The 21,858-nt window shown below is 38.1% G+C and overlaps 1 protein-coding gene across 10 annotated transcripts in view; it reads right to left on the bottom strand.

Moving 5' to 3' along the window:
- LOC119649986 (gamma-aminobutyric acid receptor subunit beta) overlaps positions 1-21,858 on the bottom strand; it is a 78,587-nt gene that overhangs the window by 43,439 nt on the left and 13,290 nt on the right. For 9 of the 10 annotated variants that reach the window (XM_038052436.1, XM_038052438.1, XM_038052432.1 and 6 more), the window contains exons 3-4: positions 12,371-12,438; positions 1,044-1,270 (exon numbers count right to left, since the gene is read on the bottom strand). In XM_038052436.1, coding sequence (XP_037908364.1) covers positions 1,044-1,270; positions 12,371-12,438 — 295 coding nt within the window. The remainder of the gene's footprint in view (positions 1-1,043; positions 1,271-12,370; positions 12,439-21,858) is intronic. The other variant, XM_038052439.1, reaches the window with a different exon arrangement.

Here is a 21,858-nt window from a genome sequence, read left to right as displayed (position 1 = left end):
GATCATTAACCTTTTTTGTTGTTGTTTTCTACACAAACTGAATGGCCCTTCCATATATATGCCCATGCTGTGTACTAGTAACTGCATTTTTGTACTCTTATCCCGGGCACTTGTGAAAATTTACGTATGTGAGGATTATTATGAAAACGGCTGGTCGGCGAGGGGGATGATTGTGGGTTTGCGTGCGAAACCTACCCGGCGAAAGTACTTCTGATGGCGTTTCTCTATTACGCAAAAGTGAAGTTTCAGGAGACAGAAGGGAAGCTTGTTTCTGCCAGTTCCGTGGGGATTGCGGAGATAGTTTTATTTTGTCTTTGCAGTGACCAGGCGACAGGAAAAAGAGAACGATGTGGGAAGAAGATTCCAACAATCTTTGGACACGCTCGAAATGAAGAAATGACCGCTTAAGAATTGAGAATTGAGCTTTGAGGCACGGTGTCAACCGTCTTCAGTTGTTTCGGTCAAGTAATTTAGTATTATTCGCTACTTTCACCGGAATTGTGGATAACGCCCTTAAGTTCTGCTGCAAAGCACAGCTAAAAGAAGCGAATTTCAGGGAACCGCGAGTATTGGTGTGCAGGTTTGGTTGACGCGCTATACCCTACCAAGGGGTGAAGGGCAACAGTATTTAGTTTTCTGGCATAGATCTGCCTTCTTCATCGAATCCAATTAATGATGGTGGTCTTTAGTTATCGTACGATCGCATAAGTCATTATGGAAAGTATCAAAAGAGTAGGGAAAAGATAAAAATTTGGGCTAATTGACAATCCATGGGAGTAGCGTGTGTGAGGGTTCCGAGTATCGAAGCCTCATCTAAAGGGGGCGTTGGAAGTCCAAGGTTTTTGCAAAACCAAAGCGTTGGCATCCTCGTAAGGCCATACACAACAGTATTTTATGTTTCTGGTTTATTAGAATTTATTTACCATAATTACACCTTCCAAACTATCGTTAAGGGTTTTGAAAATTGAAAGGTCTTTTTTTAATTGACAATACGTCTCAAGGGAATTAAATAAAATTTTAAAATAAGTTTGATAAACACTTACCGTATGCTTCGTGTAATGGAACCAGAATGGTGAATTCGTATAAATTCATTACTGGTTGTCGCAATATGAAAATATGATTGTTTTTCATTTACAAAAAAGGTGTCAGGTACCCAAATATTTTTTATGAATTCTGATCCAACTGATAACGTCTCTACGCCTGGACGTTTTCTATAAGCTAATCGTGGATCAGTCCAAAATTGACGAAAATAAAAGTCCAAGGTGAAATCCTAGACAGAAAAGGAATAAAAGCAAAGAAAAATATTAGTATCGCAGCCTTTATTCTCGTCACATTTATGATAAATCTTAATAACAAATTTAGAATGCTAATAATTAACATTAAAATAAATCATAAGTTATTAGTCTCAAGGCTACATGTTGAAAGTAATGAAATCAAGGAATAGTACTAAGTGCCTAACATGAAATCTAATAATTTGATCTTAAGGAAACAACAGCAGTTAATAACGACACTAGCGTAAAAATTGTAAATTTGCATGCAAACATCTTGTTATTGTTGTGTTTTTTTTTCAATAACAATTTATATACACTAAATTACATATTTGGTATTTTCTTAGAGTGAAAAGTGGAAAGGCAACGAAAAATGAGTGCTTAGCATGCAATGTAAAGATTTAGGTCATTACAGTATATGGAAAATTATTACATGCTTGACATGAGGGTGTGTGCGGAAATGTTTGTTATTATTATAAGCTCATGTGACCTTCTGTGTATATATGCGTAAAACAGACCGTTTTCGATTAATATGTAAATTTCAAGCAATTCATAATTTGCTCAACTAATTCTATGCATTTTTCTGTATGTTTTGGTGTATTTAGAACAAGTCGGGGTAGTTACGGGTTGTTTATATTCATATGTAGTGAAAAGCTTAAGTGCAAAGGGTTTGAAAGTTGTAGAAGCGAAAATGTATAGAGAAAGTGAGTATAGGATGTGGAGGTTTGTTTGGAATGGTTATCTTGTTGATATTTATAAAGTGTAAACCATACCTTTTCAAATGCAAATATTTTGGAAATATAATTCATAACATCTAATGCAAATGTCCTTACAATCTATAAATTTCAACAAGATACTACTATTAGTAAAAAGATTTCTAAATAATTGAACATAACTTAAAAAGATATACTATATGTCTGTCAGATACATATATTGGAGACAAAATCAAACCTATCGATTCACTAGGTTTCAATTATTCTTTCCCATGCGCTATTTCATATTCAGTGCAGCGCCAAATATATGTACATACATATATCAAAGGATGCACTCTTTAGAACCACTCAGATCATGCTTTCGAGACAAGTAGCACTCTAAATACTATTTCAAATAACAATGGGTGAGCAGCCAACCACTTGTTGGTTTCGGTTGTAAAATAACGTTGCAGATGCATCTTTCATTCCATTTGGTTGAATAGTAAATATTTAAAATTTAATTGTAAATTTATAATTATACTGAAAAAGTAATTTCGATTTATTTTCTCAATTTTTATAAATTGAATAGAATTGTAATTTTCAACCATTCATTTATTCATATTTTATATCTAAAAGTTGCTACTTGTAGAGAAAACACAAAAGAGATATTTTCGTTATGGCATGCAATATCTTCCATATGCTGTAATCCATATAAATTTTGTTTAATATTCATTAAAGAATGTATCTGACGGGCATACTTAATACAAAATATTATAAAAATACAACTAAAATTGTCTAAGAAGTTTTTTAATATAAAAAAATCTTTAATAGCAACGCAAAAATTTGGCAAAATTTCAAAAATAATTAAAACTAACTAAATCCAAATTAAAGAAATATCATCTGAAAGAGATAGATAGAAAGAATATACAATATATGGCGAGCAATGGGTCACGTCCTTCAGTGACTTTATCTTTGTATCGTAAAATTTTTTTTTCTCGTTTCGCTTCGATTGAATATATGATTTTCGAATTAGCTTTCATAAATGTTTACATATGTGATATCGTCTCTTCTTATATACGTTTTTTTTTCATTTAAACAATCTGTAAATATTGAGAAATTATAAACTTTGATTTGGTTTCCACTCGGGGTCCTTCACCCATTTTACGAGCTAGAAGTACAGAAAATCATAACTTTTTGATTGTGTGATGGATAATGGTGTATGACTGAGCAACACTGAAATAATGGATTCAATGATGGACAATTGATGATTTTATGTATGGTTGAAATCGATGATGATTTTTATGTTAGTTACGCATTTATGTACATTTTCTATAGAAAGTGATATTTCTTTTTTTTATCAAGTATTTTGTTGGTTTAGTTTAAATTCTATTATCTTAGTTTGTGTGCTTTTAATTTTCTTTTTGAGCAGTTGAAGGCTAGTAATCGCGAATGTGGGAAAATATATTACAGATACTATAGCAAAAGTATTACTTTTGTAAGCTTGGACCACAAGCGTTAACCGTTTATAATGTGATGTACATAAGTAATTTACTTTAAGCAAAATAACTATGAAGCTCTGGTGATAATAAACACGTAAACTAGAGTGAATTCAACGTTACGGATACACATAACGTAAAAGTGAAGAGAAAAGCACCTGTTTAAGTGTTTTAGTGTCAATGTTGGTATTATTTGCTTTTTGGTTTAAGGTTTTAATAATAAAAACTAAAAATAAAACCTGAATTGGTTTTTTCGGTTTTCTTTCAGTTTTTTTTCTGAAGATATTGAAGATGACATTAAGATAATAAAAAAAGACAAAAGCAATCTTACATGTCATGAAGCGGAAACTTCAATTAGTTTTACATAACCGAAACCCTAAACTTAATTTGTAATTGCTAGTTAAATTATCATTGAATTTATTGATCCGTTTTGAATGATGTAATTTAATGAATAAACTAAGGATAATATTTTACTGACTTTTCCAAGATATTTTATTCAGGAAACGGCGATCCTTAAAAAAGAGAATTCAAGAGAAACGACGATCCTAAAAACTAAAGAATGAATAAAAAAATCTGATGACCTAGAAAATAAATAAGTTGCTCATCGTCAAATTAGTAATATATATTTACGAATTTTACACAATGAAAGTAGCTGAGAAAACCCTAATCTAATCAATGATATTTCAATAGGAATGATACTTCTTGGATTGGGAAATTCGTCAACTCTTTCAATGTTGATTGAGAGATATGCATGTATCATAAATATATACGTATGTATAAATTGGAAACAGACTGAAAAATAATTATCAGCATTCAAGGATGAAAACTGACAGTTCCTTCCCCGCTTTTATCAATTTGTGTATATGGAATTATATACTTAACAAGCCGCGATGCTCATTTTAAATGCTTATATACACGTTCGAAATAATCGCTAGTAACTAATTCGAACCCATATACTTGCATACATATTGGGCGGCAATGACCAATCAAGATGCATACATGTATGTCTGTCTGTAGTAAGAAACAAGAAGCATATACACTTTGGTGGCGAAATAAAAAATTCTTTGTTAGATCGGGGTGTGTCGGACATATGAAGACAAATAAGTTGTTGTGTTGCTTCGAGGCGGTGAAAATTGAAACAAACATTTACAATCCAACCTTAGTGCTTCAATTTGGGACAGGAGAGTCAACAGTAACGACAAACTTCGCCTGCAATGGAAACAGTAAAAAAAAATGACCACATCCGCGACGGTGGGTGCTAAATAATAGACGCAACGGTCGAGAGGTTGGGATTCATGTACATGGCGTACCAAAAAACGATCCACCTCATCGTAAAACATTGACTGAGGATGCCTAAATGCTTCGTAGATTTATGGATTTATGACAAGAACCTATCAATGCTAATGCATCAGGATGTTTCTTATCTTACCAGAGTCATGAGAGAGAGTCAGAGAACTTGAATAGGTCGGATCAGATTTTCTCTCTGCGGCAAGCGATGAAAAAACTGCTGGAATATAGACATCAGTTGTACCATCTTTTCATCGACTTTAAAGTCGCCTATGATAGCATAGCCAGGGTAAAACTGTACGCGGCTATGAGAGAATTGAGAGAATTCGGTATCCCAACGAAATTGATAAGATTGACTAGGGTCACCCTGACCAATGTGCGAGGCCAGATAAAAGCAGCAGGATCACTCTCGAGAGTTTAAGACAAGGGGATGCCCTATCATGCCCTGGATAAAGTGATTCGCGATGCCGATGTAAATACGAGAGGCACCATCCTCTTCAAGTCCACCCTACTGGCTTACACTGATGATATCGACATCATGGGAAGAACGACCCGAGACGTACAAACTGCCTTCATCCTGATCGAGCAGGCGGCGCGAGATCTTGGGCAGCATATTAATGAAGGCAAAACGTACATGGTTAGCGTCAAAACCAAAAGAACGAACAACTTCGAATCGCATTGGTCAAACGAAAACAATGAAGATAGGAGCCTACAACTTTGGGACCGTTGATAATTTCTCCTATCTAGGGTCGAAAACCACAACCGATAACAGCTATGACGATGAAATCCACGCACGGTAATTGGCAACCAACAGAGCCGATTTCAACCTACAAAAACTGTTTCGCTCGAAACGTCTCACCATAGGGTTAAAGTTCTTACTGTATAAGATTATGATCTTCTCAGTCCGTATGAATTCCTCGGAGACTTGGGTTCTTAGCAAAAAACTGCGAATTCTTGGCCGCGTTCGAGAGAAGAATCCTCCGGAGAATTTTTGGCCCCCCACATGAGGATGGACGACTCCGCAACCTACATAACGACGAAACCTATGAGCGATACCACGACCGTCTGGTTGTGGATAAAATCTGGCTCAACAGGTTGCGATGGACGGGTCACTTAATCAGTATAGATGAGGATGATCCAGCCCAAAAATTCTATAAGGGCAATATCTATGGTAGAAAAAGGAGACGAGGCAGATCCTGCCTGAGATGGAGTGATGGCGTAGGTCAAGACGCCAGACAGCTTTCAGGGATGTCGAATTAGTATACCTCGGTACAAAACGGGGACGTCTGGAGTTAAGACAGGCCTAGACCGGATACCAGTTACTGCGCCGTTGTTGATGATAATGATAGAAAAGCGAACCGCCTTACGATAAACTATCGATAAGGATATATAAATGCTTTAGCGATTTACGTATTTGTGACAAAATCCTGAGTAGGTTGTGGATGGAATCGGCCGCAAGTAACAAAATCATGATTCAAGCATGAAACCCTTAATTCAACGGTAGAAATCCGTGGCTTGGTTATTTAATCCCGTGCTGTTCCTCTTTTACTGGTATTCAAAGCTAGGGAGGAGGTGAGGAGGTAGTTGTTGGTGGTGGTACAATAAACGTAAATCTTCACCATGATAGAAATATATATGAGCCTGATTTAAAATGAAGAGTTTGATGGCCGATTTGCTCCATTTGCCATCACAACCGCATTTCGCGCCATACCTCGACCTTCCAGCGATCCTGCTACCATCATTGGGCAACTTTTGACACGTCCTTCGAGCTTGGATGCCACCCACGTTCCTTTCTTTTCCTCGTTCGGATGGTGAACCCGGGTTTCCTCGTTCGGATGGTGAACCCGGGCAGCTACACGAATACTGGAAGAAAAAGATAAGGCAATAACAGGATGGGTACGTCGAGAAGGACACCTATCTCGCAGATGTCATTAAAGAAATGTCTCTCGGGGCGACAAATAACGACATTGTGCAATAGCGACCTGATAGTAGATGCACGGACGCAAAAGTGCCTTTACTCCAGACGTAAGAACCAATTTTATATCGGTTGCTAACTCCTTGGACGACGATCACTAGGTGCTATTTACTAAAGAATAGACCTTGGTCATCGATATGGAGGCAATGCCAGAATGACCACGAGAAAATAGATAGATTTATTTTACTTTCAGGGTCACATCTGTATCTGTTCTTTCGGCAATTGAACAAACCGAGGTCCGAATGTAACATGAAGGACTAGATCTCTTCATTCCTAGCGAACTGCAAGTCACACTGAAAAGAGACTTCGTCGGTCTGATTGCTTTGCAGGATTTCCACTGCTCGGAAAATAGCTTAAGAGGAACCACATTTATATGGATATCGGTGGGTAAGTGACAATTGGCTTTACGAAGTGAGAGTGGATTATTTATGGCATTTATCAGGCGGTGCGAGGTGCTCTTTTCCCAAAGCAAAGTTGAACTGGCAGGAAAAGAGTACGTAATGAAATATTGAAAATCCTTAGCATCAGCCGACACAATAAGTATTTCTATATAAAATGAAACTGTGTCGCTATGCAAGGAAAGAAAACTCTAATCGAGGCACCTAGTTGTAAGCTTATGTGGTTGGAACTGCCAGTCTTTCTCTGGGGAGTAGAAATCGCGAAGGCAACTCGCATTAGAAACTCGAGGGAGAGAAAACCGTCGCCGAGGGACGAATTCTTAGAAGGTTTCCAGAGTAATGGAGTCGTTTTCCAGGACCGTGTTGACAAGGGCATTCAAAACGGTAGGTTCTTCACCAACAACCGATACCGTGCAGCAATCTTCCATATGAACGCGAACAAGTTTTGATGACGCGACCTTGAAAAATACCGAAGATCATACTTCATTGAAACTGGAAGACACTGTCAAAAAGATGGAAAGGTTACGGTAGAAAAGTATAATGCTGCAGACAAGTGAGACTCCAGGTTATTCGCGGAAAGTATGCACACAGAAAGGAGGTCGCACCGTGAAGATTTACAACGACATGACATTTCCTCGCAACGTGGTCAGCGATGTTGAAAATTTGAACGGCGTGAGAGGGCTGAACATGTACGAGGGTCTAGGAAACAACGAATTTAATGAGCAATTTTTAAAGACAATCATGCTTGCCCGGATAAACTTTCCCAAAGCTGTTTCAAGTAACGATGCTGATGAAATGAAGGAAATTCGGGGGATTGCAACATTTTTAATTCATTATTCATCAGTAATGATGCCTGTTCTTGAGAAGTGGATATGAGAAAACGGGATACGCAGAAACACACAAGGATACAGCACACTCTCTCTCTTGCTGGGGATCTGAAAGCACAATCATTATTTTAATTCATTTATAAAGCTTTCTGTCCATGCTGCTGTACTTATTGAGTCGAAATTGGGGAAACATAAGCAAACTGCAAAATTACACCCATAGCGGAAGGTATCATCTTGTGGGGGAACGAAGATAGGGGTGCCTCCAATCACAGGTGTTTAAGGTATTAAGAAAGATGTCAGTTAGAACTTGAAAACTCATTCTCAGAAACTATCTAACTCAGGAATTTGACAAAATTTGTCAAAATACAACTGACGGAACGCATATCAAGTTCATGTTAAGATAATATGGTCATACTATACTACTAGATTTTCAAAAATCACTGGAGAATTGCTATGAGTTTATCTTGGGATGACAAAATATAAAAATACATAATAAAGGAAGAAAATTCTGCGATTATCAACAAAGTTATAATCAAATAAAATTTCGAGTTGACTGTTCCTTGACATTATAGTATATGACAATTATTTTGAAGTGAATAGTGACTATCGAAAGTTAAAGGAAATAATCTGACATTAAATTAATTTTCACCATTATGTACCATTGTGCATCGTTGTTCATGATAACATATACATCAAACATCGCTGAATAGCTTTAATTAGTTGAACTCGAAGAGTAGCTGAAAGAAGAAACTTGCTCTTGTCCAGTTGCCGAGGTTAAGCGTTGCTGCACGTGGTTAGTGCTTGAAAGGGGGACCAAATGAGAACATTTGATTTTCGGTATTTTACCTTTCTTAGTTAATTGACAAAAAGATTCAACCATTTGAGAATATATAAAAGAGCATAGATTAGAATGACAAATAATGACAAGTATTTTTTGATATATCATTTGTAAAGGAAAAAAATAGGAAACTCTTCAATCGGGTGGAAACTGGAGAATGAGACCGGAGATGAAAAAAAAATAATACCATGTTCTTTCCTTTTCGTTAATCTTTATTCCTCCGTTTATCAAAGTTTTTCATCTTATTTAGTTTGTAAATTTTTGAGAGTTCATATTGAAAATTAAAGAGTTGGAATTTTAAACTTCGATATGAAAATCAGGCAATGGTCATTGTTCATGTCTTTTACAATGAATGAAAAATATAGAAAGTGAGAATTGATATTTTATTTGAGAGGTATTTCTTTTCAAACGGAAACCTGATAAAAGCGATCATGGTCCGAGTGGCTTCATGGTAGAGACGTATTAACAAATGGCGAAAACGTTCTATTGGAAAATCAGCCTTCTTAGAAGATCACGCTTAATGGACTACCCACAATAGAGGTGGGCGCGAAAGGAAAAAGATAAAATTGGAGCGTTTACTGCAAGAAGAAAGCTATTCACGAAAAGGTTTCTTCAAAAATTTTAGGCACTTGGGCCTCTTTTACACGTCAATGCGAATGGAAATTAAAAATAATTTTAAGATACTTATTTATGACACTCGCTGACTGGTCTAATAGACAGTTGCTTTTTACAGCGAGAGAAGTTATCTGCATTTGGATTAAAGCTATCTTAGCCGGATTTTATAGAAAAATTAGAAGTATGTAACAATTAGGATATGATGGGGAGGAAATTATGAGAAGGCGTCGTTGAGGCTTTTACATAGTTTTACTTCCATATTTTGAATGAGAAACATTTATCTGCTTATTTTAATTTATTTAGATATGGTTTCAGTAATGTCACAGAGTAATAATAGGATTTAAATATTGAATTAGCATTCAAATGAAATCATCTGAAACTGTTATTGAAAGATATTTGGAATATTTGAAGTCACGTATATCGACGTAACTTAACTTAAGATGAAAAACTGTCAGAACTTTTTGCGAATTTCTCAAACTTTGGTTAAGTTGCTCTAGTCGATGAAAGTTAGGGGTTCCAAGGTTGCAAAGGGACCTACGTTAATCTGTAACTAGCTTGTTGGAAAAATGTTATTTTTCAGCTCCAGATTGTTCTTCGAAGATACTAAGAAAGATTTTTCTATACTTTGAAGATAAATATTCTTCCGCTTTTGTTTATTATAGTATTGAAATGCATAGTTTGTTAGATGATTTTGTGTATTGTATTATGTATTCTTGTGTCCTGATTGTTTTAGCATTTCTGATAAGGATGTGCATGCACTTAAAGTATGCAAAGTTGCTCATTATATAGACCGCAATAGTTCGAATAATACACAAATGTTGCACATTAAATACAGTTTCGGCGTGTTTTCAACGAACTCGTCTTTGTTTGAATGAGTTATAATAATAATAATAGATAATGAATGCATTAATACTTGTGACATGGGATGCAATAATAATAATTATAATAATGAGACATCGAGTACTTCAGAGAAATAATCAAGTACAAAAAACAACTGAAAACAATGGAGTAATACAAGGAGCGAATATAACAACATTTATATTTTATACTAAATGGCTTTTCTTGAAAAATAAGAAAATATTATAAATCAAATATGGGCACATTTAAACTTTAAATGCTGAAGAGAAGCGATAATTGGATTTCAATCAAATTTATCGGAAGATAAAGTAACCAATCGAAGGAAACTGAAGTTTCGAAGAAAATAGAAGATAGTATTATAATTATCATGTTTATATGACTTCGTGTTGGTAGAGGAAGATGTTAAGAAGAATAGTTTTAATAGAAGATACATTTAAAATTTAAATGCGGATAATTTCGTTACCACATACTAAAATCATAACAATTTCGATTATTCGATCAAACATATTCAATTGATATATATTTTTCTCATTACGAACTGAAACGTTTCAACATATGACTGATATGATAAGAATAGAAACTAAAATACTTTTTGGCATAAATTTGAACATGATATGTAGTCATTTTTAATGTACCATAAGAACTTCCGAAACCGAACTGATACTGAGGACGTACATTGTAACGCCAACTTCCACAGGGGGACCTGTAACACAGTTTTGTTTGCCGCTGAATTTCTTTTTCTAATAAAATTACGTTTTGTTTTGTTAACATAAAAGTAATGAAAGCGACACCAATAAATGTTCTGCAATCCTTGATAAATATAGATTTCAAAATTAAAATTAATAATAGAAATATGATTCGATGAGTTTTAATGAGTTAAAGTTGCCTTAATTATTTATTATGACATATTATCTATTTTATTAGTCAAGCTACACATTGCAGACGAGATAGAGTTCAGGAAACCTCTCATCATTCTTTACCGCACTGGGCGGACACCAGATTATCTGATCGTTGAGGTTATTGAAGGTACTTGAATGAAAACCAAATCAATTTACATTTTATAGTGGAAAAAGTTCCCTGTCACTGATTAGCCGTTTTTTTATATTTCATTTGTCAATTGCTTTTCTTTTCTTACACACAATTTTCCATAAGATTCGAATAGATACCATCGCTTGCATGAAAACCATTACGAATATAAACGATACTCTAAAATAGATAAAAATCCAGATCCTTCTCAGATAAACTGATATTCAAAGTGAATACTGATTGCTGTGATATTAATAAAATAAGAAACATAAATGGCCTGAATTTTAATACAAAACAAATACAGTTTCGTTTCTGACAATTGCAAAAACTTCAGTTTGACAAAAAAGGATGTGAAATATACTGAAAAGCTTAGTAGGAAATGTTTAGGTGATCCTATGGTGCTTGAGTGGTTGTGGTTTTTTTATACAAATATAATTTCTTGCCATTGAAAAAGTGGTGGAAACCGAGAAAACAACAAGAACTAAAATTCAAGAAAAATGCAGCAAATCAGTTTGGGAGAGTTTCAAAAAATATTAGATATTTTGAGCTTCTTTTTAAAGTTTTCTGTTTGTTTTTGTAATCTTTAGTTCATTTATTAATAAATATAAGAAAATTTAGTCTAAAAACAAGCTCCAAACCAGTATTGATTAGAGAATTTTCTCTAATTTATAGAATTGATTGTATGCCTTTCACAAAAGAACATGTGAACTCTATTTATTGTGTTCCCGACGAAAACAACAAAAATAGTGTGAAAAGAACATTAGAAACGTGATGTGTATATATTTGGTTGCAAAAAAATATTAATTTTCAAAATCAAATACATTTTCCTTTAATAAATATATCTCAGACGTGTCAAAGGATCTTTGAAGCATTTAACAAAACTCATAGAAAAAAAAAATAAATAAAATAAAAAATATTAAAAATAAAATAATGTTCGATTACTAGTTTATAACCATTACATTATAAATATATTTTATGCAAAATTATGATAAATATAGTTAGAAATAGATTTCAAGAACGAAAACAAAACAACGAAACGGAAATTGTCAAAAAGAAACCAAATGTACAGGTACATGGTCTAATTGTGTACCATTTTCACTTCAGACAGCGAGCTGATCGACAGAACATACATGGTGACTCCAACTTCAACCGGTGGTCCTGAAACACGGATATAATACACATTGTTTCATATTTTGTTTTTGTTTGGAGTCTTTTCAGATTTTTGTGTTGTTATTTTATTGATTTTTTTTTATTTCTATTATTTTTTTAATGTATTAATTAATTTTTTTTTCACTGCTCTATTTGAAATAAAATTGTTTTGTTCAATACGGGTTGCGATTAGTCTTTAAAGTCACCAGTTTCGATTGATTTTTGGAGACATTGTAGCTTGCTAAGGTAATTATAGCTAAATTAAGTTTTTCATATCAATTAAAGATTACCCCTCAATTAAACCATAATTCTCATATCTCTACTTCATGCACTTTCCTATTTATATGATTTATTCAATCGTAGAGTTTTATCCTTGAATATTGTCCTTAAAACTAATACTATAACGTTTCGTTCCTGAAAAAATAATACGGGCGAATTCGTCAGGTATCTGACAAGGAATTTAGTAAAGCAAACTTCTTTCACTCCTTTGTTTTCCGCTTCTGAATAATATCACTTTGTGTTTCATGTTTATTATCCTTTTTCTTTGTGCTGCGGAAAAATGGGCTTAGGGCCATTCTTAAATCTTGTGCAAAACTACTGAATTGACGATGGGCTCGTTTGTATGGTTGTTGAATTTCTTCTTGATGATGTTTCAGGTAAATCATCTCTTTTTACTTGTTTTCATTATTTCTTATTGTGTCATTTGTGAACTTTCTTATTTCTTGTTTCGAAATTTTCGTGAAGTCCTCGGAATGATATCTTCTGAATCTTACTTTTTGACAAAATGTTGACTGTTCTTAAGTTATAAGTGGATTTGTTGAAAAAAAGACCGGAATCTGGCAAAGGCCAAGAGAGATGTTGCTGGGTAATAAAAATGTTATTTTCTTTTTTGATTTGGTGCTAATTCAGAAATAAATAGACCTAAAGTCCATGAGCTTGCTTATCTGTCCAATGAATTTGTCTTTGTTCAGGCAAGAGGCTGATGTCATAATAATAATAATAATCGTTGGCGCAACAACCATGTTGGATGAGGGTCTTGAAGTGTGTTAGAGCACTTCATTCAAGACCGTAACGGTACACTAGCAGACAATGTGTTCAGCATTGCGCTCGCCCGAGATTATTACCCTGATTTGACTCAGATACTCATTCACAGCTGAGTCGACTGGTATCCGACGTCAAATCACGATACAAATTCCACTGCCACCAGTAAGATTTGAGCCGCGACCTTCCGTACGACAGCCTTGCGCTCTAACCAATCAGCTATCAGGACACAGACGGAGACAGACATAGATCAGACAAATTACTGAGTGTGGCTCAGGCACTAGACAAATTTTTGTGTCTGTGTCAGACAAATGTCTGCTTCAACCAAAGGTTTGCTTCACACCGTCTGATTCTGTTTCAGACGGATATTGGATGCATGTTCAGACATTTGTCTAACAGATGTTTCTCTGATGTGTGGGACAGACACAGAGATTTGTCTTTTGCAGAAAAAATTTTTGGCTGAAACGGACATTTATCTGACAAATGTCTGTTTGATGCGTTAGACAGCCAAAGATATTGTCTGCGGCAGAAAAAGATTTTGTGTGAAACAAACATTTGTCTGTCTGATCTCTAAAACATGCACAAACATTTGTCTGTCTGTTGTTTGAAGCAGTCGGAGGCATTTTCCTACGCCAAACATATGTTAATAATAGTGTTTTCAATATGTTGGCCTTGCACTTCACCACTCCGCCTCCCTTATAGCCGGGACGCTAAGTACATCATTACACATAAGTTTAATTGATCGTTCCATTGCCTTGCAAATGGCAAATTTGACCTTTGCTGTCGGACCGTTTCTGGGGAACCCAAATTCTTCCCCGCCTTAATTTCAATGTCATACTGTTTTTTTATTCCGAAATCTCACGAGCTTAGAACATGGCATTGATTTAAGACAATCTGTTTTAATTTACACGTGTCCCTACCAAGCATGGAAGAAACAGTTCGTTGAATCCATCGGTTTACAAACTATAAGTCGCCAGGAGCCGATGGAATTACAGTCGAATTGGTTAAATATGGAGGTGACAAACTACACAAAGCGGTTTATCAACTGATGCCCAAGGTGTGGGACAGCTAATCGATGCCTGACGACTGGCAACGAGGCATTATTATTATCTTATCACGCAGTGGAGTTTTTATAAAGGCATCACGTTGCTGAGCACTACCTATAAGATATTCTCCGCTATCTTGCTAGGCCAAATGGCCCCATGCGCCCAGAACATCATTGGCCCTTACCAAAGAGGCTTCACTCTAGGCAAATCAGCAACATATCAGATATTCTGTGTGCGGCAAGCAACGGAAAACTGCTGAAATATGTCCATCAGTTGCACCATCTTTTCATCGACTTCAAAGCCAATTCCGCAGCTTATACAATGACGATATCTATGAGCGATACCACCACCGTACAATTCCGGATAAAATCCGGCTCAACAGGTTGTAGTAGGCGAGTCACCTAATCATACGGATGAAGATGATCTAGCTCGGAAAGGACAATATCTATGGTAGAAAAAGCAGACCCTGCTTGAGATAGAGCGATGGCGTAGGTCAGGACGGCAGATAGACAGAATTGGCGGAATTGAAGAACCTCTGCGCAAAACCGGGATGTCTGGAGTGGAGTTTCTTACTAAAGCAGGCCTTGACCGGATGCCGGATGATGATGATCCAAGCGCGAAAAAGGTAGATTAAGAAAATGCAATGTAGAATTCGCGAGTATGAATTTCAACGGAATCAATGTCAGTGACAGCTTAGCCTTTTGCGATATACTTAAGGCAGGGGGTAGGGTAGAGTGGGTTTTTGAGGAATTTTTTGATTGAATAGTTCTCTGTCAAACTCAGGCTAAGGAGCTTGGGCCTACGGCTATTTAGGGACTCAAATTCGATGGGGATGTATTCATCGTAAAACTAGGCTAGGATGTAGATGGTTCGGACATAGGTAGAGCAATATATTCCAGGCCATGCTGTGTTGGAAGGCAACGAGGCAGCGGACGAACTAGCCAAGAAGGGAGCAGGGACGCCTTTACACGGACCAGGACCCTTCTGTGGAATCGGAAACGGTTTCATGGCTATGAATCTAAGAAATGAAGAGGAACGGTTGAGGGAACTATACTGGATGGGCCTACCAGGAATCGAGCAGTCAAGGGTGCTTATTGGGGGATACGAACCCATACGCACAAAGGATTGCTTAAACCTCACCAAAAAGAACCTCCGAATCATAGTGGGAATTCTCACTGGTCATTGTCGGCTGAACTATCACCTAGGGAAGCTAGGGATACCTACGGACACTGCCTACAGGTTTTGTGAGGAGGAGGACGAAACCTTTATACACGTCCTGGGACATTGTCCGGCACTTGTGCAAAGTAGGTCGAGGCATCTGGAAGAACACTTAATACCAGATGCAAAGCTGAAAGATCTGGAAGTAGGGAACATACTAAAGTTCCTAACGGTTATAGGCCTGCTTGAGATACTATGATCAATAGGAATACTATAACCAGTAAAAGGGGCACAATAATTCTTCAAGGACGAATCTCCCATCAGGCGGGTCCCTTTTGCGGATAAGGGAATGTTCGGTGGATGCGTTATGGGAATGCACATGCACGCATCAGGAGATGTGTGTGCATTGGCGTGCCTATGCGCAGACCGGGTATGTGGCAAGTAAACACCACTCGTTGATAAAAATTGGCTATGGGAAGACACTTAGATATCAAACCAAATATGGAGAACGAGAAAGGTAGTTTTGTATGGTGCGGGGCTTCGGAAACCCAGTACCGGCAGTTTATGGGAGTGGGCAAGCGGGCTCCCGGCTGTCGATATCCAGCAACCGCAATCCTTAGTAGTGGGAAACTTGGCTACTTGGGCATCTAGTACTATAATAGATTTTTGGTGGAGTGGAAATGAGATCTACACCGGATCTTTTTCGGAAAGTTCAAAACTTGGGAGGTCACCACTGAAGGCAACTTTACCCCTAGTCAGTCGGGATTCATTAAAGGATTCGGAAAGGAACTTGGAGAGTCCCCGGACTGACATAACTATCGATGCTGTAAAAGGCGATGGTGTAAGGCAGCAAACTGTAACAGCGTTTGTTTCATTGGGGGAACGCATCCACCAAAATACCGGGGCTCTGAAACGAGGTATTAAGTTGCCCTAAATTACGGCGGTGGAGGAGAAAAACGCCCACGCGTCATCTGGCAAAGTCACGCGGGAGACGCCACCTCAACATAAGATAGGTGAGAACGTGGACAAACGGAGTAAGGATGGAATAAGTGAATCGCTTGGTGTCCAAAAAGCGGCCAAGGAGAAAAAAGCCTTATAGCCAAAGAAAGTTGAGCCGGCTAAAGTTCCGGGTGGTTCTTCGATTATGGTTCCAACTTTGACAAAAGAAGAAGAGCCTGCAGCTGGTAAACCCGAAGAATGGACAAAAGTGGGCGGCAAAAAGTGGCAAAAGAAGAAAAAGAAGATTCGTCCGAAATTAATCATTATTTCCAAAAAAGGAGATATATCCTACGCCGATATCCTTCGGAAAGTCAAAGCCGATCTGGAACTGACAGACCTGGCTAGCAGTGTGAGTTGTATCAGGCGTACGCAAAAGGGGGATCTGTTGTTGGAACTAAAAAAATCAATCGAGAAGAGCTTTCGCGGCCAACTGGTGATCGAGTGCAAAGACCTAGACTAGGTCACATCACAACCATTCGAGAGACGAATGTGGACGTGGCGAAATTACATTCGTGCTACGTGGGTGAAAGACTCACCGGGAGACGCAGCGATATGGGCATGTGGACGGCAAGCCATCCAAGGAACAATGGCATTCCTGGGTTTTAGATTGGGGAAGTCGAGTGTCGAACCCCAGCGGCCAAATCTTGTTTGAAACCTTCGGGGAGCTGGACATCGTACTAACCAATGCTGGATGCATGCCAGCCTTCTGAAGCGGAGGGCTACGCTCAATTGTTGATTTGATTTACCTCAGTACCTCGTTGGCGAGGGGGATGGTCTGGCAGGTAAGTGAACACTATACCCACAGTGACTATCAGACCAATGCCTCTACACCGAAATGGCGATAAACAAAGTATTTCTTAAATGAGAAAATTACTGAATTACGGTCTCTATGTATCCAAGCTGGATGATTTCGTCAGTCGAAATAGGAGAGGGTACTTCAGATGGCTATGTGTAAAAGCGGAAATGATTCCTGGATAAAGACGTATACGGTAAAGCTGAATAAACTAAGAAGATATAATTTATCTGAAGTCTTTACGGTCTTGAATGAAGTGCTCTAACACAATTCAAGGCCCTGATCCAACATGGATTGTTGCGCCAACGATTATAAATTACTTTAAGGACACTCGCTGCAGAGCTCTTTCCTGCCCATAACAAATAGTACACCGTGATATCCGCAGTTATAGGGCAGGAACTAGAGGCGATTTGCGAAAGAACAGACAAGATCAATGTGTGTGAAAGGATTGTCAACATCAAGGTTTCGGGTCTAGGCGGCATTCCTAACACAATGCTTAAGCTGCCTGTTAAAATCGTCTCTGAACTTCTTTGAAGTATGCATGACTGAAGGAATGTTTCCCAGACAGAAATACAGGGGAATAGTGTTATCGAAACTTTATAAGAGATCAGTGAAGCCATATTTATATTGCTTGAAATGTCTCCTGGATACGAAGTCGCGAACCCTAAGAAGACTAATCCAGAAGTGAGTTTTAATCCTCAACTTTTCCTGGTTTAGACTAAAACTCACTGAGTAAGAAGACAACTGATTCTCGTGATATCGATATATGGGAAATAAAGGTGCTCATTCGGCTTTTCTGGAAGATTTTGTCTTTTCTTTTTGGGCATGACAAAACGATATACATAACGGTAGAACTAATCCACAACTTATTGGACTAGACAGATAGATAACTAATAAAGGTTTTGCCAAGCTCGATTTATGAGTGATACGAATGCTGGGAAGTAATCCTGGATGACAAGAATGCCGTCCTTTGATTCAGATGGATTAATATTAACATTAATACATCTACATTATATTATGGAAGATAGCTTGATGGGACTATCACAATACTTTGTGTAGGAGCCTTTTTTCTAGAATGCCATGTATGAAGCCTCGCTTATCCTGGTCTTGTCTGGCCTTGACCTTAGCTGTGAAAGACTCGAGAATGAGAAAGTTTATTCGATTGAAGCCAGCGGTACTGCAAAAGCGACGCTTTTAAAGTGAGTAAGATGTGCGGTCTCAACCATGTATCTTATGAAGGAAATGCGTTACTTGCATGATCTTTTCAAACTACAGTGAGAACACTGAAAATAAGGTAGAGAAAGCGGTGGCAGTTTTAAAAAGGTCGCTATCATTTCATATATCTAAGAGTGTGTTGAACCTGGTCAGATGTTACAGGTGCTTCTTTCACAGGTTAGCAACTCATGCTTCCTCCAATTGGCCCCAGTGCAGCTATAGAGGCGATGACTTGAACGTGCAATGTTACCTAAGGTTTCGAAAGCGGAGGAAGACATTATACAGTACGCCGAATGTGGTGGTTAGTTTGAGGAGTTGAATAGGGAAGGTATTTAAACTAGAGGAAGTTTGCTGGCAGTAAATTTCTAATTTAAGGTAATTTAGGACGATTCATGAGAGATAGTGATAGTGTGAGATGGATGCGAGGTACAGCTATAAAGTGATGCGATATCTTGGGGTGGAGCTTACTCCATAAAGTAATATCTAAAGGTGGTCCTATGGCAAAAAGGGGGAGAGAGGAGGAAGTTGTTGCTAATTGTAGATATACGTGATATTTTTGATGCTAGTAGTTTGAGCTAGTAATTGGGTCTTGCGGAAATTTCTTATTAGAAAGTGGAACATTACTATGAAACCAACTCCTTTAACAGCGCAAATTTTTACTTTATAAGTTCTCGGCTTTTACCCTATTTTTCGCCATTCAAATGTATCTCTCTGGAACGGAATTTATATTACTGTTCCTCAGACGGGGTTGTAGATTGCAAAATCAATTAGCTGGAATCATGGCTACTTCAATAATGAATAAAAATGCAGAATTATATTGACAAATGGCAGGGATCGCAAATTTTTTAAAAAAAGATTGAGATATTTTTATGGTCATCTAACATTCTGCCTGTAGATATAATTTTGCTGGGTGATTCTACACTCTTCTTGCACTATTTGTGATTTGAAAACTCGTGGGGTTCAAGAGTCAAGTAAAATATAACGCCTTCATCATTCAATTGAAAGGTGAGTGTTGGTAATGATCATATGGATCATATGGAACACTTTGGTATTCTGATATATGTTGTCACCCATCAGAAGGGTCGACAGAAACTACTTCTTAATAGTTCTTTTCCACGTATCAATTTTCTCCGTTCATGCACTGCGTTTGTGCATGCCATTGGCGCTTGGAAAGCGTGCTTTTTGATTCGGAAATCCTTGCTCTAATACCGGGTGGCGTTAACATCCGCGGACTAGATTTTAGATTCGCCTTTTGAAAAGGATTATCGAATGCTATAGCTCCAATGCGATTATGTTTATAATAATTTTTTTTTTCATACAGGTTTGGAGGGGGTGCTTTCGGAAAGCCGGAAAATATTCATTATCGAAAAGATGACGAAAATATCCCAGTCGCAAATATTCGCCTTTCTGTTGGTGGAATGAAAACGTCTGTAACAAGCAAGACGAGGTCGTACTACTCGAATCTGTTCCGAGAGTCAATCTCAAATCATGGTGTGTGAAAGAGTAATCCTTGCATAAACGATTATATTGCGTAGTCGCTGTGTTTTGTGATACTTTTGGCTCTTGCATTGTCTGAAAAAGGGAGGGAGTGGGGCAGCTTGGCTTTACTAAGTGCGACCATTGCATGACTCGTGGTGGAAAAGAAATTGTCCAACTGAATCCTTAAATTCAAATAATGTTATTTTCGAGGTCGGAATGTGAGTATTTCGGTGCTATCCAAACGACAAATAGGAACCGGAAGTGAAAATAAATAAAAGTAATGGTTCGTTCGGTGGTCAAAGGGTAGTATAGGTCCCGGGGCGAAACGTGGATTGGTACCCACGATGGAGCATAAAACCTGGGAAATGCCTGCTGAACCAACACCAACAGCTCTACTACCAAACCCTATCTCCACCTCCACGTGGTGACCGCTGGGAGCTCTTTCTTGACGAAAAGCTGCAGACGGAGAAGGATGAAGGCGAGTCTCCCGCGCCTAAAAACGGGACAAATTGTACCAACTGGTCCTCCAGGTTGGGGGTTGGGCAGGGCTGACAACCCTACACGGAAAACAACTCGTTACGAAGCCACAACAGGAGCCTCGGACAGGACGGATTTTAAAACGACGGACCCGGCAACGAACACGGAATAAAGATTTGCGCATTTTCTCTTGGAACGTGCGCTCCCCGTACAGAGATGAAGCTGACCAGCAGCTAGCCGATACCCTGTCCCAATATAGGGCTGATATAACAGCGTTGCAAGAGATGCGATGGACAGGGACCGGTTTCCTGGAGAAGAGCCACTACACCATATATTATAGCGGTCATCCAGTAAACCATATGCTCTAAGTAGGTTTCTTAGTCAGCCAAAAAATGAAACCTGCTGTTATCGGCTTTGAAAACATAAGCGAACGGCTATGCACTCTGCGCTTGCGAGGCAAGTTTAGAAATATAAGCCTCATAAACGTTCACGCCTCTACAGAGGAGACTGCAGAGTCGGAGAAGGACACCTTCTACGAGGCAGTAGAACGAACCCTCGAAGCCTGTCCCAGATATGATATCAAAATCATACTTGGGGATTTTAACAGCCAAGTAGGGAAGGAGCCCGTATTCAGGCGATACCTTGGCTCCCATAGCTTACACGAAAAAACAAATGATAACGGACTGCGGACTATTCAATTAGCAGGGTCACACGAAATGGTTGTTGGAAGTATCTGGTTTGCGCGGAAAGCGGTCCACAAACATACGTGGGCCTCTCCAGACGGAACCACTTTCAACCAAATTGACCACGTGTTGATCGAACGCCGCCACCTCTCAGGCTTGATGAATGTCAGAACATATAGGGGGGCCAATATAGACTCGGATCACTATCTCGTTGGCATGGTGCTCCGAGCCCGAATAACAATACCACCTAGAATCCCCTCTGACAATCAGGTGAGAGTGAACACTGAAGCCATCCACAACACAACCCTCCGCGATACCTATAAGAGGGAAATGGATGCTGCAATAACCGCAGTCAACAGAGGACCTGAAGATGAAGCATCAACAAATGATCTTCACAATCATCTGAAGAACGTTATCATGGATACGGCCACGAACATACTTGGCCCCTGCCGCAAAAGGAGTCGGAACGGCTGGTTTGACGATGAATGTAAGCTATCAATGGAACGGAAGAGTGCCGCATACCGAGTAATGTTGCATT

Source organism: Hermetia illucens, chromosome 2 (assembly GCF_905115235.1).
Source record: "Hermetia illucens chromosome 2, iHerIll2.2.curated.20191125, whole genome shotgun sequence".
Lineage (NCBI taxonomy): Eukaryota > Metazoa > Arthropoda > Insecta > Diptera > Stratiomyidae > Hermetia > Hermetia illucens.
This window is presented reverse-complemented; position numbering and strand designations above follow the sequence as displayed.